Source organism: Narcine bancroftii, chromosome 7, assembly GCF_036971445.1.
Source record: "Narcine bancroftii isolate sNarBan1 chromosome 7, sNarBan1.hap1, whole genome shotgun sequence".
Lineage (NCBI taxonomy): Eukaryota > Metazoa > Chordata > Chondrichthyes > Torpediniformes > Narcinidae > Narcine > Narcine bancroftii.
Genome location: NC_091475.1, coordinates 134,683,804 through 134,706,211, shown reverse-complemented (window position 1 = coordinate 134,706,211; position 22,408 = coordinate 134,683,804). Strand labels below are relative to the sequence as shown.

At 39.5% G+C, this 22,408-nt stretch overlaps 1 protein-coding gene across 1 annotated transcript in view; it reads left to right on the top strand.

The window, feature by feature from the left end:
* The first annotated feature begins 3,563 nt into the window (after positions 1-3,563).
* slc10a2 (solute carrier family 10 member 2) overlaps positions 3,564-22,408 on the top strand; it is a 45,732-nt gene continuing 26,887 nt past the window's right edge. Inside the window, exons 1-3 of the mRNA XM_069890712.1 lie at positions 3,564-3,961; positions 10,681-10,799; positions 12,504-12,592. Of these exons, the coding sequence (XP_069746813.1) occupies positions 3,564-3,961; positions 10,681-10,799; positions 12,504-12,592 (606 nt within the window). The remainder of the gene's footprint in view (positions 3,962-10,680; positions 10,800-12,503; positions 12,593-22,408) is intronic.

Below are 22,408 nucleotides of genomic sequence, written 5' to 3'. Positions count from 1 at the left end.
TATCTTTGCTATATCAAGGACAATGTTTGGCCTGTTGAGTTTCTCCAGCATTTTTTTACTTCAGCCATGAAGTAAAAAGTACTTCTGCAGACTTTTATATTTTACATCTGTGGATTCCCTTCCTCAGTCCCTCTCTTTTCCTTATTCCTCTCTCTTCCTTTGTCCAACTCCCCACCTGTTCCTTTCTTCCTCCTATCAGAGAGCTATCCTTCTTAGCCTTCTCCTCCTGTAGGTTCTCAGATTATTTCTCTTCTACCCTCTCACCTGTATCCAATTATTCGCCTGTTTGGGGGACCAACTTGATAGAGAAGGAATGCAACAAAGATTCAACTGCTTAGTTCCTAAGTAGGCTAGACATACACTTTGAGGATTAAAAGAATGAAAGGTGACTTAATTGAAACATAGAAGATTCTTAAAAGACTCAAAATGGGCATTATCAGGGAGGATATTTCCTCAAGCTGAAGGGATTGCAATCTGTAAATAAGGGATATGCCATTTATGGCTGAAATGAGAATAAATGTCATCACTGAAAGGATAATGAGTCACCTCAGATCACTATGGAGGCTCAGTCATTTATACCTTTCAGAATAGAGATTGATAAATTTCTGAACACAAAAGGAATAAAGGGTATGGAGATAAGCAGGAAAATATCTTTAGCCAGGTCAGTCACAATTTTGATGAATAACAGAACAGCATCAAGGGGAAAAAAGACTGCTCTGCTCCCCTTTTCGATAGTTCCATGTAGATCCGATTGCCACTAAAATACTGCATACATACAGCCCATACTCTTCAGCATTGTGGAAAGATTTAATTAAACATTGGCTATGTCATCAATAATGAAGAAATCTACAGACAAGAAGAAGATAATGAAGAGCTGATCACCAGGAGAGTCATAAATGATGTTAATGTGAAAAAATCTGGAACTGTGAGATTGTTTAAGGAAATTAAGGCTAGTAAAAAAAAAATACTGATAGGGTGCTGATACTTACAGTGGGACAGGTTGGTCTTGAAATTCACAAATGAGATACCTGTAGCAGAACAGAGAGATAGGTTTATGAATTAAGACACAGAATATAGAGCACAGAGGTCACAATGAATCTGTATTAATCAAATATTAGATCACAGATGAAGTATTGTGTGCAATTCTAGACACCATATTAGTGGAGGATATGATAGTATTTTAAAAGCAAGGCTACATTTGTTTCCTTCAAAAAAGTAGAGGCTGATGAGAGATTTCATTGAGGTGCATAAAATATATGAAGGACAAAGAATAAAAGGAGAGCATTATATTTTTTGGCAGAGATATTAATAAGGAGGGTACATTGAGTCCAACTCATATCGAGGGCCAAAGGGCCTGTATTGTGCGCTAGTGTTCCATTGTCGAATGATTAAATGAGATTTGAGAAAAAAATAATTCAAAACTTGTGAATTTCAAAAATTTGCTTCTTAAAGCAGAAACATTCAGTAAATTACGCTGATAAACTCTTGCCATACCTTAATTCTAGGCTATGCCCAAGAGCTGGAACTGGAAATTGACCAGGTGCTCTTTTTTGACAGTGTGAATGGCCACTTTCCATACCATAAATTTCTATGATTCTGTAATCAGATTGAAGGACATTTCCTCATGTCAGGTATTGCATTATTACTTTAGTGTCCTTTTATCTTTGGGTAAATGAACTTAGATGAAGTCAGCTGATAAATTGTCATCAAGCAATGTAAGAATGCAGTGCTGATTATTTATTACTTCTTGCAGATGAAATGATATGACATAATATGGTATGGCAAGTAACACTTCTACAGCAACATTTTACTTTAACAATTTGTTTAAATATGCAAATACATTTTTTGAAATCTAAATTTTACTGCACAAAATCATAATTGTTTTCTATAAATTTTGAGTGAGATAGAAGAAGACCACTTGTTTATCAGGGAAGAAACTTCCTGTTGTGGTTTTGGTGTTTCGGTCACAACTAAAGTATTACATCAAAATCTGGTCACTATACTTTTAGAAGGATGTGAAGACCTTGGAGAAGGGCAGAAGAGATTAGAATAGTTCTAAGGATGAATAATTTAGGTAACAGGGTAAAATTAGACAAGATTAAAGTGATCTCCCTAGAGTAAATAAGAATGATAAATACTGAGAGATTCTTCATTCTGGAGAAGGAGTTGAACTCCAGAGGAGATATATTTAGTAGGAGTTGCAAGGAGAGGCTGGATTGGCTGCACATTTTTCCTTGAAGGTTGAGGGGGTGACCTTGTAGAGATAAAGTGAACGATGAAATTCTTTTCCCTAGAGTAGGGATGCCTAATATTAGAGGTCATAAGCTTTGGTTGTCGGTAAAGATTTAAAAGGGATCTGAGAGGCAACTTTTGCATTTGGAAGAAGGTGGGTCTGTGGAATAAGCAGCCGGAATAAATAGTAGGGAAAAAGAATTAGACAGATACATGCTCAGGCAGACACTCTGACGATTCTATTTCAGGCAACTTTCATCCAAAGTAAATTTGAGATAGATGAGATGAAGACCCTTTTTTTAGGTAGATTATATTTAGTATCAATTCAATTGCTTGACAGAAAGAGGAGTCAAGTTTTCAGTTATGGCTTTCAAACACTTGGAGAATCAGTAGTTTTAAAAAAAAATTGAAGGGACACAGGGAAAAACGAGAGTGAGACCAGCTGGGATTGAGGGTCCTCCTTCTGTGCTGTTGTCAGTTTATGATTCTTCAGAGGAACCTAATCGATGATTGAAATAAAAAGTGTTTTTTTTTTGCTGAGAAGTTGAAAGCTTCTGGACCAGACACCAATCAGCCTTAGGTTCAGCACTTCAACCTCATTTTTCAGGCACTGTAGAAAAACAAATCATTAATCTGAGGTCTATCCTCAAATGCTCAAAACCCTTGTTTTGAATACGATAATAATGTATGTGAGGCTTAGTTGTTGAAGTTTAATTCTGTCTGTCAAGTTAACATTTTATTTTTAATATATGGTTTAACCTGAAATATACAGTCTACTGTACACTTAGTGTTTTGCCAAGTATTTCAGATTTTTTGTGGCATAGGAAAAGAATTAGTATTTCTATTGTAAAGCAACTATTTAAAAAAATCTATATTTGTATATAAAAATATCATCTTGATGAAAGGTTTTGACCTGAAACATTAACACTGACCTACAATGCCATTCCAGTTTTTGTGTTTTATACTCCAGCATTCAGCATCCACAACCTTTGTATCTTTGTTGAAATATCTTTGCAGCATTTTAACTAGCACTGCCTGCACAATATTTTGGAATATTTAAAATATTAGTATTTTCATCTCTCACTTACACTGATGCCACTTTCTCTTTACATTTACAATGACCAAACCAATAAAATATGCGTAGGTGTTTATTGCATTTTTTATTGCAGTCTAACTATTTTAAAAGGAAAGGCACAGTCATTTCTTTCTCTTTCTGGTGAATATAATGACAAGGTTTCCTCCCAGCTCCTGCATTTCTTTCTCACATTTTTTTTGACTTGGAACAACTTCACTTAGTGCTGTGGATCTGAGAAGACGGGGAAATTGTGACGATGGAGCCCATAAGAAGCCCACCAATGACATATTCATTCTGTCCTGAACATGCCACTAATTGTAATGACACCAGCTGCCTGTTGCCAATTGACAATTTTAACCAGCTTTTAAACTTAGTTTTAAGTACTGTGTTGACAACCCTCTTGGCTTTGGTTATGTTTTCCATGGGCTGCACAGTTGAAATTAAGAAACTTTGGAATCATATTAAGAGACCGTGGGGTATATGTGTGGGTTTTCTTTGTCAGTTTGGTATAATGCCCCTCACAGCCTTCGTACTGTCAATAGCCTTCAACATTCATCCTGTTCAAGCAGTTGCTGTATTAATAATGGGATGTTGTCCTGGCGGAACAGGCTCAAATATTATGTCTTACTGGATGGATGGAGACATGGATCTTAGGTAAGAGAACATCACCAGCTTTATTGATTATAGTGTCTCGGGTAAATTTAACTATGTTGCTTTAATCTATTAGATTGGCATATTTCATCAAAATGTAAATGTAGACATTTAGTGGTGATTTTCAGCTTTCATATATTAAAACAAAATAATTAAGATTGGCTTCATCTGAGGAAGACAGTGGAAATTGCCAAGTTTGAAATTGATTGCAAGATGATGATTGGTAGCTATTGAGTTTTCTGTTGCACTCTGATAATAGTTAAAATAATGTGAATTGATGCCAATTAGTTTGATTGTAAAATGTTTTCAGCCAAGTGGATTAAAACACCTCAAGTTTGTTTTCTGCTGAACTTACCAACTCATCATTTTCTAAATTCACAGGGTAAATGAGCAAAGGAACCCTTAATCAGTCTGTCCCATCGATCATATTTCCATACATGTACAAGTCACACATGCAGATGTCACGATCATATCATGAATGCTTTATACCAAATTATGCAATTTTTCACACAATGATTCCATTCTGATGGGAAGTAAAATAAAAAATGCTGGAAACTCCCAACATGACTGAGGAATGACTGAGTTCTGATGCTAATCTTACAACAGAATAGTACCATTTGTATTAACTGTGAATTACTCACATTTGCACTAGATGAAGAATATTGCAGGAATAGACAGGTTATTTTTTGTTGCAATTAACAAGTTGGTGTAGATTACATTAAGCTGTTTCATTCTTCATTAAATAATAAAACAAACTGCTTTAATTCGAATGGGTTATTGCATCAATTTTATAGATGAAGTAAAAAATAAAATCACTAAAGTGGACTTTTTATTTATCAGAATCTTCCTTATTTTAATCAAAGGATCTAATTCACTCAGACACCAATTTGTGCTGATAAACTGTGGGATTCACCATCTCTTTTATGCATACATTGAGATAACATTGACAATTAACCCACACCCAAACTCAGGTCTGCATCAATTCAACATCAACTTTAGCAGACTTCCCAGCAAGCTTGACAGGATAATAGTTAATAGCAAAGATGCTGTTAGCCCCTTCTAAATTTTGAATAGGAGGATAACAATTTAGTCACTACTGGGAGAATCGCAAACAAGAGGAAAAAGCAACAAAATCAGGAGGTAGTTATTTAAAATTGAGGTGTTTAGATATTTCTTCTCACAGATGGTAGTGAATCTCTTATTCTTTGCCCCCATTGGAGATGGAGATCAGGTAATTGGATATATCTAAGGTAGAGCTGAATAAATAGTTGAAAGATTGAGGAATTGAGGGTTATGGTGAATTGGCACAGAAGGGGAGTTGAAGCTAACATATTAAATGGTGGGGAAGGTGAGATGAGTTGACTGGCTACTCCTGCTCTAAGTTCTTATATTCTTGTGGTAATACAATGTTTTCTGTTCAGCTCATGATGACAACATATTGGGATAGAATTTCAATTTTCCACACATCTAAATGTAGAATGGCAGATTGAACATTCTTTAAAAGGGCAGTTCCTTTAATGAACAATCCTTCAAATGTTTTGTCATGGAAGCAAGTAACAATTGTCTCCATTATTTTTTTAAAACATATCCTAGCTTTAATTCCTGCCCAAATCCTTTCCCAGTACTACAATAGATTTCACATGCACAATTTTTGTGGCCACTGCTTTCTACATACCACATGTACTTTTGCTGAATGTATTGATGACAAATCTTTTTCTAAGCTGATATCTTTGCTCAAATTTTATTCATATACAGTGCCCTCCATAACTTTTGGGACAAAGATACTTTCTTCCTTTATTTATCCCTGTGCTCCACAGTTTTAAATTTGTAATCAAACAGTTAAACAGACTCACAAACACCTGAGAAGCCAAATGTCCCAAACATTAAAACTTCTACATGGTCAAATCAAAATGTATGCACATAACCTTGAATAAAATCTGGAATGTGCACTTTAAATACACATGAATTGTTTGATTACAAATTTAAAACTGTGGAGCACAGGGACAAAAAAAAGGAGAAAAAAATGTCTTTGACTCAAATATTATGGAGGGCACTGTAGACTTGGCCAAAGACATTAACTAATGTTCCTCCATGTCATGATCAACCTGCAATTTTTCTTCAACATTTTCTCTTCTATTTGAGATTTCACCAGGAATATCTCATGTATTAAGAAATGAAAGATTGAGGAATTGAGGGTTATGGTGAATTGGCACAGAAGGGGAGTTGAAGCTAACATATTGAATGGTGGGGAAGGTGAGATGAGTTGACTGGCTACTCCTGCTCTAAGTTCTTATATTCTTGTGGTAATACAATGCTTTCTGTTCAGCTCATGATGACAACACATTGGGATAGAATTTCAATTTTCCATACATCTAAATGTAGAATGGCAGATTCAAGATTATGCTGCATTCAGGATTTCCATTATTCTTTATTGTATAAGAGAGACACGAATCAATGGAGCAACAAGAATGAGAAGTTTAGAGTTACAACAAATAATAATACCATGGATGGAATGTACAGTAAGGTGGAATTTTATCTCATCTGAATATTTGCCCGATCAACACAGAACAAATGATACAAAGCAGGACAGAATCTCTCGATTCCAATAATGTGCCACCCTGATGCTGATCTAAACAAAGCATCTGCCTGCACAGTCATGATCACACCATTCTCTGACTGTTGTTGTCTTTCCAAATTCCTTTTAAATGTTGCTATTGTATCTGTTTCACTACTTCCCTGGCAGCATATTGCATGCACTCATCACTCTCTGTGGAAAAAAAAAACTGCCTCAAAAATCTCCTTTAGGTTTTCTGCCTCTCATGTTCAAACTATACCCTCCTATTTGACATTCTCACCCTGTTTATCTACCCTCTCTCTGCCTGCCTCTCATAATGTTATGGACTACAATTATGCTGTCCATCAGTCTCCAACACTACAGAGGAAACAATAGAAGTTTGTTTAATCTCTCTTTATAACTAATATTCTCCAATTCAGGCCAAATCCTGGTGAACATCTTCTACACTCTTTCCAAAGCCTCTCCATCCTTACTGTAATGTGGCAACCAGAACTGCACACAATGCTCCAAATGGGGACTAACCTATGTTTTATAGAACTCCAACATGACTTCCCAACTTTTAAAAATCAAGCAATGAAGGTAGGTTCCTGTTGCCTTCTTTACCACCATATCTAGTTATGTTGCCACCTTCAGGGAGTTCTGGACTTGCTCTACTAGATCCATCTGTGCTTTAATCTTCCTCAAGGTCCTGCCATTTATTGTACCCTTTCCTCTTACATGGACCTTCCAAACTACAACACCTTGTATTCATCCAGATTAAACTCCATCTGAAATTTCTCCACCCATTTGATCTATATCCTATGGAAAACATTTACCTTTCTCAATTACCACAACTCCACCAATTTTTGTGTTATCTACAAACTCATAAATCAGCCCACCTACATTTTCATCCAGATCATTTATATCAAACAGAGCTCCCAGCATTGATCATATGGAACACTGCTAGTTACAGATCTCCAGTCAGAAAACACACCTCCACCAGCTGGATTGGGTCACAAGCTCTACCTGTGAGCCTTAACACCAGAAAAACTTGGCAGCCTTTCTTGCCAGTATCACAGACCTATTCAGCTGTTTTTAAAGTCCAGTTAATCTGAGAAGTGTAACAAGAGTTTAAATAGATTGCATAATTATGGAAAAGATAAAATTTTATAAAATCAAAACAGCAAATACATTCAATTAAATGCCTTCAATTTCTAAAAGTAAATTAAAACTGAATAAATTTTGATTTCAATCTACCAAATTTCCAAGGATCCCATGTGTTTAAATCTTCTGGACCAGCCTACCATGGGGGACTTCGTTAAAAGCTTTTCCAAAATTCATGTAGACAGCATCCAATCCACTACTTCGTCAGTCATCATCATCACCTCCTCAAAAAACTCAATCAAGTTTGTAAGAGATTACCTTCTCCACATAAAGTCATGCTGACTGTCCCTAACAAGTCCATGCCTTTCCAGATGTGGGTGGAACCTATACCCAAGAATCTTCTTCAATAATTCCCTTACCACTGATGCAAGGGTCACTGCCCTTTAATTTCCTGGTTGTCCTTATTTCCCTCCTTAGACAGTGGCTAAAAAGGATGCAAAGTTCTCTTTTAAGACCCCAACATTCTCTTCTCTTGGCTCTCTCAATAACCTGGGATAGACCTCATCAGACCCTAGAGACTTGTTAGTAAATTTGAACAAAAAGTTAGATATAATTATGAAATATTATTTTAAGTCAGTGGCAACTCAAAAGAACAAATTTACAAAAAATAACATTTTCGTTCTGTAATGGAGAAAATCAGCAACATGTTTTATATCTGACATGAAAATAAAATCAAATGATTTAAAAGTGGCTGCAAAAATCACCAAGTTGATTGCAAAACTGGCAATGATTAAACAGTACATGAGTCTTTTTTTGGAAGGTATTGACAACAATTAAAATATCATAAATATGCAATTTCACATTAATTTCATTTTATAATGCACCACTTTTCTGAGGAGTTAAATTGTATTTGATACTGTCAGCTGCCTATTTTCATCATAAAGCTTTGCCCTTTTGCTGTCCCTTGGGATCGATTGACCTGACAGACATCCTGTGAGCTGGATTGGGTCAAGGGAATAGATAGACTAGATGCAAGTAGACTCTTCCCCCTGAGAGCAGGGGAGGTTGAAACAAGAGGACACAAGTTGAGGGTAAGGGGGCAAAATTTTAGGAGAAACATTAGAGGATGCTTCTTCACTCAGAGAGTGGTGGCTGAATGGAATAATCTTCCGGAGGAAATAGTTGAGGTAGAGTCGATTCTTTCATTTAAGAGGAGGCTGGATATATACATGGATAAGAGGGGGTTGGAGAATTATGGGTGGAGAATAGGTGGGAGGGATCTAATGGAGTTGTTTGAGAGAACCTGAAGGGCTGAGATGGCCTGTTTCCATGCCATAAACTGTTATATGGTAAAACAAGCTCTACCTGTGAGCCTTAACACCAGAAAAACTTGGCAGCCTTTTAACAGCTTGCCAGTATCACAGACCTATTCAGCTGTTTTTAAAGTCCAGTTAATCTGAGAAGTGTAACAAGAGTTTAAATAGATTGCATAAATATGGAAATGATAAAATTTTATAAAATCAAAACAGCAAATACATTCAATTAAATGCCTTCAATTTCTAAAAGTAAATTAAAAGTGAATCTAAAAGCAAACAAAATGAAATTAATAACTGCATTTACCTTTTCAATCAAGTTCAGCAATCCAAATCAAATAAATGGGTTTGGACCTGTCTGCTCATTGACATATCACCATTATGAAATACTTCAAACACCTGGTGATGGAACACATCAAAGTGCACCTTCCAAAGACAATTGACCTATTTCATTCCACTGATGGCTGAAACCAGTGCACTGATGATCCTATAGCCTGGTCTCTCAACTATATCCTGATCCCCTTGGAGAACAAAGTCTTGTACACTATGATGCTGTTCATAGTTTGGCTTTTAATGTGGTCATTCCCCAGAGGCTGGTGGGGAAGCTGTCTTACTGGGACTCAACACCCCTCGCTGTAACTGGATTCTGGACTTCCTTATGGAAAGACCGTAGTCTGTCAAGGATGGCAGCATAACATCAAGCACCTCTGGGCTGTCTGCTCAGCCCGCTATTGTTCATGCTACTGACCTATGACTGCATCACCAGATCCAACTCCAACATTATCCTCAAGTTTGCAGATGACGTAACAGTAGATGGCCTCATTAGCAACAATGATGAGTTGAAATAGAGGGAAGAGGTAGAAAATCTCTGATATGGTGTGAAAATAACAATATGGAAAAGACAAAAGAGATCGTGGACTTCAGGAGGACCATGAACAACCACCCTCCACTACACATTAATAACTCTGTAGTAGAGAGAGCACAAAGTTCCTCAGAGCCCACTTAGCAAATGGCCTATCCTGGATGCACAACATCTCCTAACTTGTCAGGAAGGTGCAACAGCGACTGCACTTTCCTGAGAAGACTAAGGCAGGTGAAACTAACATCCTATCATCTTTCTGCAGCAGCTTTGAGAGTCTCCTGGCCGGCTGCATCACAGTGTGGTACAGTTGCTGTAGAGTATTGGGTCGGAGGTCAATCGACAGGACTAGAATGCAGCAGGGAGAATCACTGGGGTCTCTTTCCCCCTCACCCCATCAATGTGATCTACTGGGATCATTGTTTGAAGAGGTTATGCAAAATTGTTGAGGACCCCTACCACCCTGCACATAGTATTTTACAGCTACTCCCATCGGGAAAGAGATATAGGAGCCAGAACGACCAGGCTGAGAAACAGCATCTTAACCATGTACAGTGATACTGCTGAATGGCTGAGTGAACTGTTCATACTCATGCTGTCCTGATATAGGTCAGACCAACAAAATGGATCAATTTCTAGACCTAAATCTGACCCTCTGAGACTCCACTATTTATTAAACAATATTTATTTATTTTTATATGTGAATATTTGTACTGCACATGTATTGTTTTTCTGTATATGTTTTATGTTTGTATTTGTATTTGCTTGTTTTACAGAGAGCCCCATTAATGCTTTTCGTTGGGTTGTACTTGCAATAAACTTGATAATAATCTTGATAATAATCTTGAATAAATACTCTCTGTATTTATTCAAAAATATTTTTTTCTTTCAGCATAAGCATGACAACGTGCTCCACAATGCTGGGAATGGGAATGATGCCTCTTTGCCTCTTCATCTACACAAAATCGTGGGTTGACTCAGATTTCATCCAGATCCCTTATGACAGCATAGGTAATTTGCATGTGATTTACACTATAATTGTCAAGATGGGAGCTTATATTTCAGTATGTTTAGTATTAATAATTAAATAAAGCTAGCTCCCAGATTTTAAAAAAAATTATTATTGGGCAACCCAAATGAAGTTTGTCACCTCCCTCTTTGATGGATGAGACAAATCTTCTTGGGTAAAACTAGAACTGCATAAGTTTGGTGAGAAGATAGCAGAAAGTTTTGCATACAAATGAAATACTAAATTACTATCTGGTGCTAAGGAGGCCCCCTTACCTAAACGTATTATTACAATTTGGAATAAACTCAATGGTCAAATTGGTGTTAAGGGGACCTCTCACCCAAGACACCCCTAGCTCAAAATAAATTAATTCCATTAACAATTGATGATAAAATTCTAGAAACATGGTCTGAGAGTGGGATCAAATATATTAAAGATTGTTCTGAGCAGGGACCATTAATGACATTTGAACAAATCAGGAATAAATTTGGAGTTTTAAATACATCCTTTTTCTGTTATCTTCAGTTAAGATCTTATTTAAGGGATAAATTAGGTTGAGCACTGAAATAGAGAATCTGGTTTGAAAGGGGATCACAAAGAAATTGATCTAAAAATATATTTCTTACTTCAGGCTGAAGCCCCTAAGCAAGGGCTAGATAAGTCGAGAGAGAGATGGGAATCAGATTTGGGTCTCGAAATGGATCCACTTTGCTGGTCTGACCTATATCAGGACAGCATGAGTATACAGTTCATGTAAAGTATAGGCTGGTGCAATATAATTTTTTGCATCAGCTGCACTTTACTCCACAAAAATTAAATAAATTGAAATCTGAATTATCCAATTTATGTTTTCGATATGGTCAAGATATAGGGACCGCTTTGCATTTGACCTGTCCTTCTGGGAAGATTTGGGGAATCTCCTGGAACAAATTACCAGAATTCAATACCCTCAGGTGCCAGAATTGTTTTTATTGGAGAAATTGGGAGATATAAGACCTAAAATGAGGCTGTCAAAATATCATTTGAAATTTGTTAAACTCGCTTTAGTAGTGGCCAGGAAATGCAGAGGGATTACTTGGAAATCTGATTTGCAACATAGTCTGACCTGCTGGAAGTCAGAAATGCATAGTTGCATTCCCCTGGAGAAGATTACTTACAACCTCAGAAATTGTTACATGTTTTTAAGAATCAGGAACCATATTTAAGATATGCGGGGGTTTACCTTTGATGATTCCTCCCTCCAGTCTCCAATACGTCTATCTCTAGTATCCCTAGTGACATCTATGTCAAGACATTGATCCTTTAAGGGAGGAAGTAAGGTCTGGATGTATCACGTAATGTTTTATCTGTAGGTAATTAAAGCTTTTGGAAAACATATATTTTGTCACATCATATGGGAGAATTACCTCTTTATTTTTCTTTTTTCCTTTTCCTTCGGGGGAGGGGTCTTTCTCTTTTTCTCTTTCCTACTTTTCTTTGAAGGATCAGCACGGTGTGTAATTTTTAATTGATAAACAATAGTGCAGAATTTGATCTTTGTGTTATTGTGTTAATTCTTCCTTCTGTGTTCATCAACTTGTAGTTTGGTTTTGATATTTTATTGTATATATCTGTGATATTTCATTAATTTTGTTTGTTTTGTAACTCCATGTTAATTTAAAATCCTTAATTTAAAAAAAAATAAAGCTATGTTTTATGTACTTCAGGCATTACCCTGGCAAGCCTCCTAATTCCTGTTGCTTTTGGAATGTTTGTGAACTACAAGTGGCCAAAAAAGGCCAAAATAATATTGAAGGTGAGCTACATCAAACGTTAAAACTCAATAACCATTGAAAAGGGTATGGAATTTATCTAAAAATAATGCTGGAGAAACTCAGCAGGTCAAACGGCATACTTCGTATAGCAAAAATAAAGATACATAACCAATGTTTCTGGCTTGAGAACTTCAACAAGGTATGAGCATAATGCTGGTAGGTTTTTATATATTCAACCAGCTGCGATTGAATGAAGCAAACGTTTCACAGTAACATCACCAATGGGAGAAACAGTGTAAACATGGATTGTGGCTTTGCTGTAGGATGTCTGTCATTGCTTCACCAAGTCTGCATCAAATCAGGAATTCGGCCCTTAAAATGATCCAGACTTTTTACGGACAGGTTAGGCTTATTGATTTTTACTTCAGAAAATGTACTCTCACAGTAAACTTTATTTATTTCAGTTATTATGTCAAAAATAAGATTTGTGAAATACAGTAGATGTTTAGCTGTTGACTATATCGCAGACATAGATTGCTAGATATTTAGGACATTAAGGAATTGAGGAATGGCAGACTGGTCATAAGGTGGATTGGAGGTGTAGGTTCACCAACAATCTTATGGAATAGCAGAGCAGGTTGAAGGGTCTAATGGTCTTCTCTTCCTTCTATTTCTTATATTCAGAAATTACCATGGGAATTTGCTAAATGTAATTTCAATATGAAGCACTGAGAAATGTCAAAAAATGGCATTAATTGTAAAAACACAATGCTAGAGGAACTCAGCAGGTCAAAGAGTGTACTTTATATTGCAAAAATAAAGACACATAACCAATGTTTCAGGTTTGAGCCCTTCATCAATGTATGAAAAATGTAGGCAGATACTAGAACAAAGGGGTGGGAGGGGGGCATGGGGAGTAGCACAATCCCAAAGGCAGGAGGTAATAGGCACACCAGCAAGCAGAGGGAGGAGGGATGGCTCTGTCATTGGAGACAGAAGATGATTGAGAGCTGGGGAAAGAAGACAAAGGGAAGGGAGAGAGAATGGACAGTAGGTTGGCAGAAACCAGAGAAGAAGATGTTAATGCCATCTGGTTGGAGAGTGGCCAGACGGAAAATGTTGGTTCTCAAATTTACGGGTGGTTTTGGTAGGTTAGTACATGAGGCCATGGGCAGACATGTCAGCATGGGAGTGAGGCACAGAAATGAAGTGGTTGGCCACTGGCAGATAACTGTCACTGATGTGGACAGAGCAAAGGTGCTCAGCAAAGCCAACTTCCAGTCTGCGCCCAGTCTATCTGATGTAGAGAAGGCCACAAAGGGAGCACCAGATGTAATAGATAACTCCTGTGGATACACATGAAGTATTGCTTCACTTGAAAGGACTGTTTGAGCCCCTGGATAAGGAAGGCCCTGATAAGGAAGGAGGTGTAGGCACAAGTATGGCACTTCCAGTGGCTGCAGGGAAGGTGCCAGATGGGCGATTGGTGGGAAGGGATGAGTGTGTAATGCGACTGAATGAATTCTGTGACATGTTTTTAATAGCTTTTAATAGCTTACAATCAATGGCCAGTAGACACAGTAGTCCTCAGATGAATCTGAGGTAAGGTGGGAAAACCAGGGTTTATATTGGGGGAGGTGAGGGTGGAGCCAAGGGAGGAACCAGCCATCAGAACAATATATAGACAGTGAATTTCAGTTCACTGCATTCATCCCTTCCTTCAGAATTATGAAAAACAGAGGCCGTTCATTAAAAAAAACTAATACTTTACAAATATTTACGTTAAGTCTATCAGGGGGTCTGGTAATTCTGGTTGAGCGCTGTAGTACTGGAGGACTTTGAGCTTCCCGAACTTCCTGGACACCCTGTGTTACAGGGTCAATGGGTCTCGATGGCTCAGGTCATGGAGTGAATTGGTCCACTTCCTGAGCAGTGTCCTCTGGGGCCCTGAGTTGGGGACTTGGTAGTTCCTGGCACACTTGAGGCATCAGACCTTGAATTCTGGCGGGTGCCAGTTCTCTTATCAAAATGGTGTCCTGCCTCCCATCAGGGTATGCCACATAGGCATACATTGGATTGACATGCAGCAGGTGCACTCTCTAGATCAGGGGGTCTGTCTTGCTCCTCCTCATGTGCTTTCTCAGCAGGACAGACCCTGGTGCCATTAGCCAAGCAGGGAGAATAGTCCCAGACGTGGATTTCCTCTGGAATGTGAGCATAAGTTCGTGCAGAGTTACATTGGTCACTGTGCAGAGGAGCGACCTTATGGAGTGGGGCGCTGCAGGTAGGACTTCTTGCCAGCATGAGTCAGAGAGCCAATTTCAAGGCCTTCCATACAGCCATGTTCTCTTTTTCAACTTGTCCATTCCTCTGGGGATTGTAGCAAGTCCTGCTTCAGGCAATGCCCCTTTCGAGCAGGTACTGGCGTAGCTCTTCGTTCATAAATGATGAGCTCCTGTCACTATGGATATAGCTGGGATACCGAACAGGGTGAAAATAGAGTGCAAGGCCCTGATGACAGTGGTGGTGATCATGTCTGGGCAGGGGATGGTGAACGAAAAACGTGAATACTCATCAATAATGTTGAGGAAGTACATGTTTCTGTTGGTGGAAGGGAGTGGACCCTTGAAATCAACACTAAGTCATTCGAAGGGGTGATGCCTTTATCAGGTTCACTCAGCACAGACCTGGCAGGTCCTGGTCATCTCCCTCATGTCCTCAATGGAGTAGGGCAGGTTACGATCCTTGATGAAATGAGCCATGAGTGATGCCCGGATGGCAAAGCTCATTGTGCAGTGACCACAACTGGCTGGTGTGTGCAGAGGAACAGCTTCCTCTCGACAGGGTATCTGGAGATTCATTGTAGGTGGAGAGTTGAAACCTCCACCTAGCGATCTTATCATTCTTTACTTTTCCCCTTTTTACATTATTAAACATAAATGCCAGTGATTGCTGATTGGTGGGCAGAATAAATTTTCTGCTGACCAGGTAATGCCTCCAGTCCGCAATGGCCTCTACAATGGCTTGCGCTTCTTTCTCCATTGATGGGTTCCAAAGCTCATGGCCTTGTAGGGTGAAGGAGAGAAAGGGCAACTTGTCTGCCCACCTGGTTAAGGGTCACGGCCAGAGCTACATCAGAGGCATCGCTTTCCAACTGGAAGGGTGCATTCTTGTCCTCCGCATGCATGGTGGCCTTTGCAATGTAGCTCTGAACATAGTTGAAAACCGCCTGGATTTTTGCCAATAATGGGAAGGAGGTGGATTTTAAGAGGGAACAGACCTTATTGGTGTAGTGAGGTAGTAGGTTAAGAAGTCCAGTCACCTCTTTAAGGCTTTCATGGTCCTCAGGATCAGGAATTCTAGCAGGGGGTGCATTCAATTGGGGTCAGGGCCAATTATGCCATTCTCTGCCACATAGCCCAGGATCACCAGACATTTAGTCCAGAACAAGCACTTACTACAGTTTTATGTGAGGTTTAGGGCCTTTGTCGTGTGGAGAAAACTCTGGAGGTTGGCATCATGGTCTTTCAGAGAATGTCCACAAATGGTGACCTTGTCGAGATAAGGGAAGGTGGCCTTCAACTCATATTTATCGACCATTTTGTCATCTGTCTCTGGAAGACCAAGACCCCATTGGTGATACCAAAAGGAACCTTTCGGAACTGATAGAGCCGTCTATCTGCCTCAAATGCTGTGTAGGGGTGGTCCTCAGAACAGATTGGTAACTGGTAGTATGCAGCTTTCAAGTCAATGGTTGAATAGACCTGGTACTGCACAATTTCATTTACCATGTATGAAATTCAAAGGAGGGGTTATGCATCCAGGAAAGTGAAACAATTAATTGTTTGGCTTCAGTCAATCACTAGCCAGGACTTTTCTCCCCCTTTCACGACCACTACCTAGGCTCTCCATGGGCTGTTGCTAGGCTCAATTATGTATTTTTTGAGCAGCCGCTGCGTCTCAGCTCTCATAAATTTATGATTCCCCACACTGTATCACCTCCTCTTTGTAGCCATTGGTTTGCTATCGGGAGTCAGGTTCAGAAAGAGTGGGGAGGGAATCAATATTTAGGGCGAAGATATTGCATGTGGTGTCTGGCTTTTGGCACCTTCTGTTCTGCACCATGATTGGAGGAAGTGGGCCAGAGTACTCTATGGTCACGCTTTTAAGGTGTCCCCCCCCCCAACCTTTTACAGTTAAATGTACTATACAATACTCCTGGATTGTCCCAGAGTGCGAGTACGAAGCTAGGGAAAATACAATAGTTCATTAGATGTACTCTTAAGTTGTACCGCAGAGCTGTCACAGAGTTTATAAAGCTCTCCATGGAGCCAGTATCTACTAAGCAGTCAAATGTCCATTTACCCTCACCTCTATTGTCGAGTTATTCAATTGGTGAGGTATTGCCTGATCCAGGACTACTGATGCCAGTTCTCAGGAAACCCATCACTCCCCATGCTGATGTTGACTCTCTCCTCTTGACCTGTGGGCAGACAAGATGGCATCGACCACGAGGCATTGTAAGATGGCTGCTGTGCTTCCTGCAATGTTTCACTTCTGGTGGTGTGTCCTGCCACAAGGCATAGCAAGACACTGGTGGCAAGCAGCACAGAGAAGCGGGGCCAGCACTCCAGGACTCAGGCACAGGTCAAACATCGATTTGGGCGTCGCATACATGGCTGCCCTCTGGTTTCTCTTTAGCCCTTGATTTCCCCCAGTGCCCTTGTTTACATCATCCAGCATACACAGAGTCCTTCATGGGGCATCTGGGGGGGGGGGGGAGGGTGCTCTGCATGTCCACAAAAGTACCATCCCTGGTTGCAGCAGTTGGTGCTGGGGTTGCAGGGGTCGTCAGTGCCCCCATGACTTAGTCTTTTGAAAAGGTGTTGCTTTTGCCTGTGAGATCATCAGCTCCCAGTTGGGCCTTCTCGAGCAGTTTTGCCAGCTCCAGGGTACTGGCCAAGTCTTTCTTCCCCAATTCTAGCAGTCGCTGCCTCGCATACTTCATCCTCACTCCTACCACTAGGGTGACCCAGCTTTGTTCCTCCTCTCTCACCTGGGCTGTGGCCGCTTTATAGTGGCATTTTCTGATCGGGGCCCACAATTCAAGAACATAAATGTCCATCCATCACCCGGATGCTGCCAACATTGGGAGAGTTGGTACCTCGCCAGCACATCATTCTGGGGCCTCATGTAATGGGCCTTCAAGCCTTCTTTGGCTGACTCATAGGTAGCACAGTTTTTGATGACAGTGTATCCTTTGGGGCCGACTCAAGAGAGAAATGCTGGTATCTGGAGACCATCTGAGTTGCAGATGTCTTGTGTGGCCATCAGGTAGGACTAGGAGGACTAGAATTCCTCCGGGGCCTCAGGGGACAAATGGTCAATCTGAAGCATGCCTGTCTTCAACAGGGCTTTCACCCTGCTTCAAAGTTAAGCTACTAAAATTGTAACGTGACTGAATGCACTCAGAGACAAGTGAGGATTACAAACATGTTTTTAATAGCTTACAATCAATAGCTGGTAGACACAATAGATCTCAGGTGAATCTGAGGTAAGGCTGGAAAACCAGAGTTTATATTGGGGTAGGTGAGGGTGGAGCCAGCCATCTGAACAACACATTGACAGCAAATTCCAGTTCACTGCACAGTGGACAAGGGATTCACAGAGGGAGCAGTCCCTACAGAAGGCAGAGGGGAAGATGTGTCTGGTGGTGGGATCATCTTGTAGGTGGCAGAAATTACAGAGGATAATGTGTTGGATGAGTAGGCTAGTGGGGTGGTAGGTAAGGACAAAAGAAATCCTGTGTTTGTTATGTCTGGGGGCCGAAGTGGCCAGAGAAGATGAGTGGGAAAGGAAAGAGATGCAGGTAAGTGTAGTGATAGAGTGCTGCCACCAGGAGGAGTCAGAGACAGAGGGTGTAGCATCTGGGAATGCTGTTGCATCTTGGATAGATTCAAGATGGATGCCTCCATATGAGGTCTGGCATGTGTGTTCTGTCCTTTGTGCTTTTTGCTTAGTTAATAAACCTAGTTGTTTAAAAAAAGAACCCAAGTTTCTTAATTGTAATAGAAGAACCATCACATGGTACCAGAAGTGTGCATGGTACCAGGAGAGGAAGAAACAGCCAGCAATGGAAGAAACAGCCAAGAGTGAAAGAAACAGCCAAGTTCTGCTGCGCACAGGAGTAAAAGAAAAAAGCCCCACGGTGTGCATAGTGAGTAACAGTCAATATCAATAGAGAAAATATGGAGGGTTTAAAAGGTCAATGATGTAAATTGGACTGGAAATATCGACCACTAGTGGAGGCTGTTTAATCAACGCTTTATGCTGTACCTGCAAGCCATTGGACTCGATAGCAAGCCAGATGCACAGAAGATTGCACTGCTACTTACCATGGTGGGACCTCAAGCACTAGAGGTTTTCAACACATTTGTCCTTGCTAAGTCAGAAGACCAGAGCAAATCTGTCAAGGTTATTAAGGTGTTTGATGAACATTGTTCACAAAAGAAAAATGAAACCTTTGAGTTATATGTTTTGCTCACACACGCAGATGCAGGGAAAGAACTTTGATATTTTTATTAGCAGACAAAATTAAAAGCAAGAACATGCAATTTTGGATCACTGCAAGATTCAATGATATGTAATAAAATTGTGTTCAGAATTAATGATAAGAAAGTGAGAGAGAGGTTGCTGCGAGAGACAGAGCTTACCTTAGCTACAGCTGTGAAGATATGCCATGCCAATGAATTTGCTCTGCAGCATGCAAACAAATTCAGTGATAGTGTAAATGCCAGTGAAAATGATGGCATAATTGTAGCCACAGTGTCGATAAACACAAACAAAATATGAAATACAGGAAACAACAAAAAGATGGAGATACATTCAATTGTAAATGGTGCAGCACTTAACATGCGCCAAAGCAATGCCCAGCTTATGGAAAAGTCTGAAACAAGTGCAAAAGGAAGAATGATGATGTAAAGCAATGTTTTTCCAAAGGAATACAAGACAGAGTAAAAGTGCACACATTATAGAAGACAATGTATATCCTCTAGAAGAAACTGCTCTCAGTGATACATTTTTCATGAGCATAGTGGTGCAGTAAGTGAAGAGTGTCGAGCAGGATAAATAGACTGTGTCATTGTATATAAATGGAACAAATAGTCCTTTAAAGTTAGACACGAGGCAAAGGTTAATTTGATCTGTGAGTGCTACATCAGGGCAATAAAGATAAAGCTGTACATCCATGCAAATCATGTACTGTTCAAAGCCTACAATGAACAGAGCATCAACACCAAGGTACATATAGCCTCAAGGTGAAAGTTAAAGATAAAGAGCACCATCTCAGGTTCACAGTAGTCCCAGATGGGCATTATTCACTGCTTGGTGACAAATCATGTGAAAACATAAGCCTAGTCAAGAGGTTGTATCACGTTAAACTGGACCATGCACAGAACGTAGAGAAAATACTCGATAAATTTTTTGACATCTTCAAGGGATTTGGAGTTCCACCATTCACCTATAAGATATAGCTAAAAGAGGCTACACAGCCAGTAGAGCATTTTAGTGGTTCCAGTACCACTAAACAAAAAGCTCAAGCAGGAACTCGACCAAATTATATCACTATGGATCATAAAGAAAGTGGAGGAGCCCACAGAACGGGTGAATTCAAAAAGAAGAACGGTGACCTAATATGGACCCAAAAGACTTGAATGCCAGTATAATGAGGGAACATTATCAGATTCCAACCAGGGATGAAATTACAAGTGAAATGGCTGGTGCAAAGTTTTTCAATAAATTGGAGCATCCCAGGGCTTTTAGCAAATAAAACCGCATGATGATAGCACAAAATAGTGTACATTTAATACATCATTTAGCTGATACTCCTGTCTGAGGATGTCTTTTGGAATTTCCTCTGCACCTGAAGTGTTCCACAGGGCAATGGAGCTAGTCATAGAAGCCATAAGTGGGGTATCCACACAAAAATAATGCAACAAGAGGATCATCAAAATGTTACAACACATCCAGAAGTATGGATTAAAGTTAAACAGAGAAAAATGTCAGTTTGGTGTGAAGGAAATCACCTTTTTGGGAGATAAACTGTCAGAGGTAGGTGTAGAGCCAGATAAGAGCAAGGTGAAAGCAATTTTAGAAATGCCCAGACCCACTGACGAAAAAGCCGTATTGAGAGTGCTGGGAATGATCAATTTCATTGGTAAATTCATACCAAACTTGTCTTCCAAAACAATGTACCTAAGGAAGTTGTTACAGGACAAATGTGAATTCAAATGGACAGACAATTACAAGGAAGAATGGGGACAACTGAAGATCATTCTAACTACAGAGCCCGTGCTTTTGATGTTCTTTGACAATTCCAGAAAGACAAAAATATCCACGGACACTTCAAAAGATGGAATAGGTGCCATAGTAATTCAGGCTGTGGGAGAAGATTGGAGGCCAAGGATGATGACATATGAATGTCGATATGCACAGATCAAGAGTGTCTAGGTTTGGTCTATAGACTTGAGAAATTCACAAACCACAAGCCATTAATCAATAAAAATCTCAGTGAAATGTCATGGAGAATCCGAAGACTGATTGTTATGAATTAGAATTGGTGTACACACCAGGGAAACCTATTGTGTTAGCTGATGTGTTGTCCAGGGCAATGACACACAGTGAAGCACTCAATGAGAGTTTCACAGAGACCAATGCGAATCTCCACTTGAACCTGATCACTGAATCACTTCCCGTATCTGACATAAAATCCAAGTAGATTGCAGCTGAAACAGAAAAAGGAACAGTCTACAGAAGGTCATCAAGAATATGAATGAAGAAAGGCCTAGAGATAAATGCAGAGGATTTAGCCTACAGTGAAACAGAGGAAACACCATCCATGCTAAACAGTAGTGGACCTGCAGAGCCAACACAAGCACCTGTGCTAAGAAGATCCACATAAGTTGTCAAAACACCTGAATCTATAAGAGAAAAAGATCAGCACATTTAAAAGTTTGAGCTGTTGATGTTCATGTTACATTTGTGTTGAATTTTTAATTAAAAGAATATTATATTGATGTGTCATATTTGACTAAACATCTCAAGGAAATTGGTTAGTTAATAAATCTAGTTGTTTTAAAAAGAACCCAAGTTTCTTTGTTATAATAGAAGAAACATTACAGTAAGGGCTGAGTTGATGTTGGTAATGGGGAAGCCATGTTTGTGGAAGAAGGAGTACATTTCAGATGATCTAGGCTGGAAGACTTCATCTTGGAAACAGATAGAATGGAGACATAGAAATTTTGAGAAGGGAATAGAATCCTTGCAGGGGATTGGTGTGAAGAAATGTAGTCATGATAGTGGGAGTCAGTGGTGTCAGAAATAAAACTTCTCACACATGAGTCTCTTTAAAACTGATGACACGACAAGCTTTATTTACAAGTCTGCAGAGTTGGACTCAACTGGTTTCTCACCAGTTAAGCCCCGATACATACAGTGCATTGATTTTTATACCCTTATTATTTGCCCTTCCCCTTCTTATTAATACTGTTTTAATTGGTTAGTATTACAAAAGCATTCTAAGTATAACTGCATTTTTAATTATCACGTTCGTTACGTACGCTGTGAACTCTACATACACTAAATTCTGTTTCTCACCCTTCTTATCAATCCTTTGTCTCCTGCATGTCTCTCACTATGACCATGAAAAGATAGGTTTAAAAAAACATATTCAGCAGATCCTTTTGTCCTTGACTGCTAGTAAACTCCCTGTCCGTTCTGGCTTCCCTGTTTATGATTAATCATCACATTTTAACTTAAGTCTTTTTAACCTAAATTCTCTATATAACAATCCACCCCTT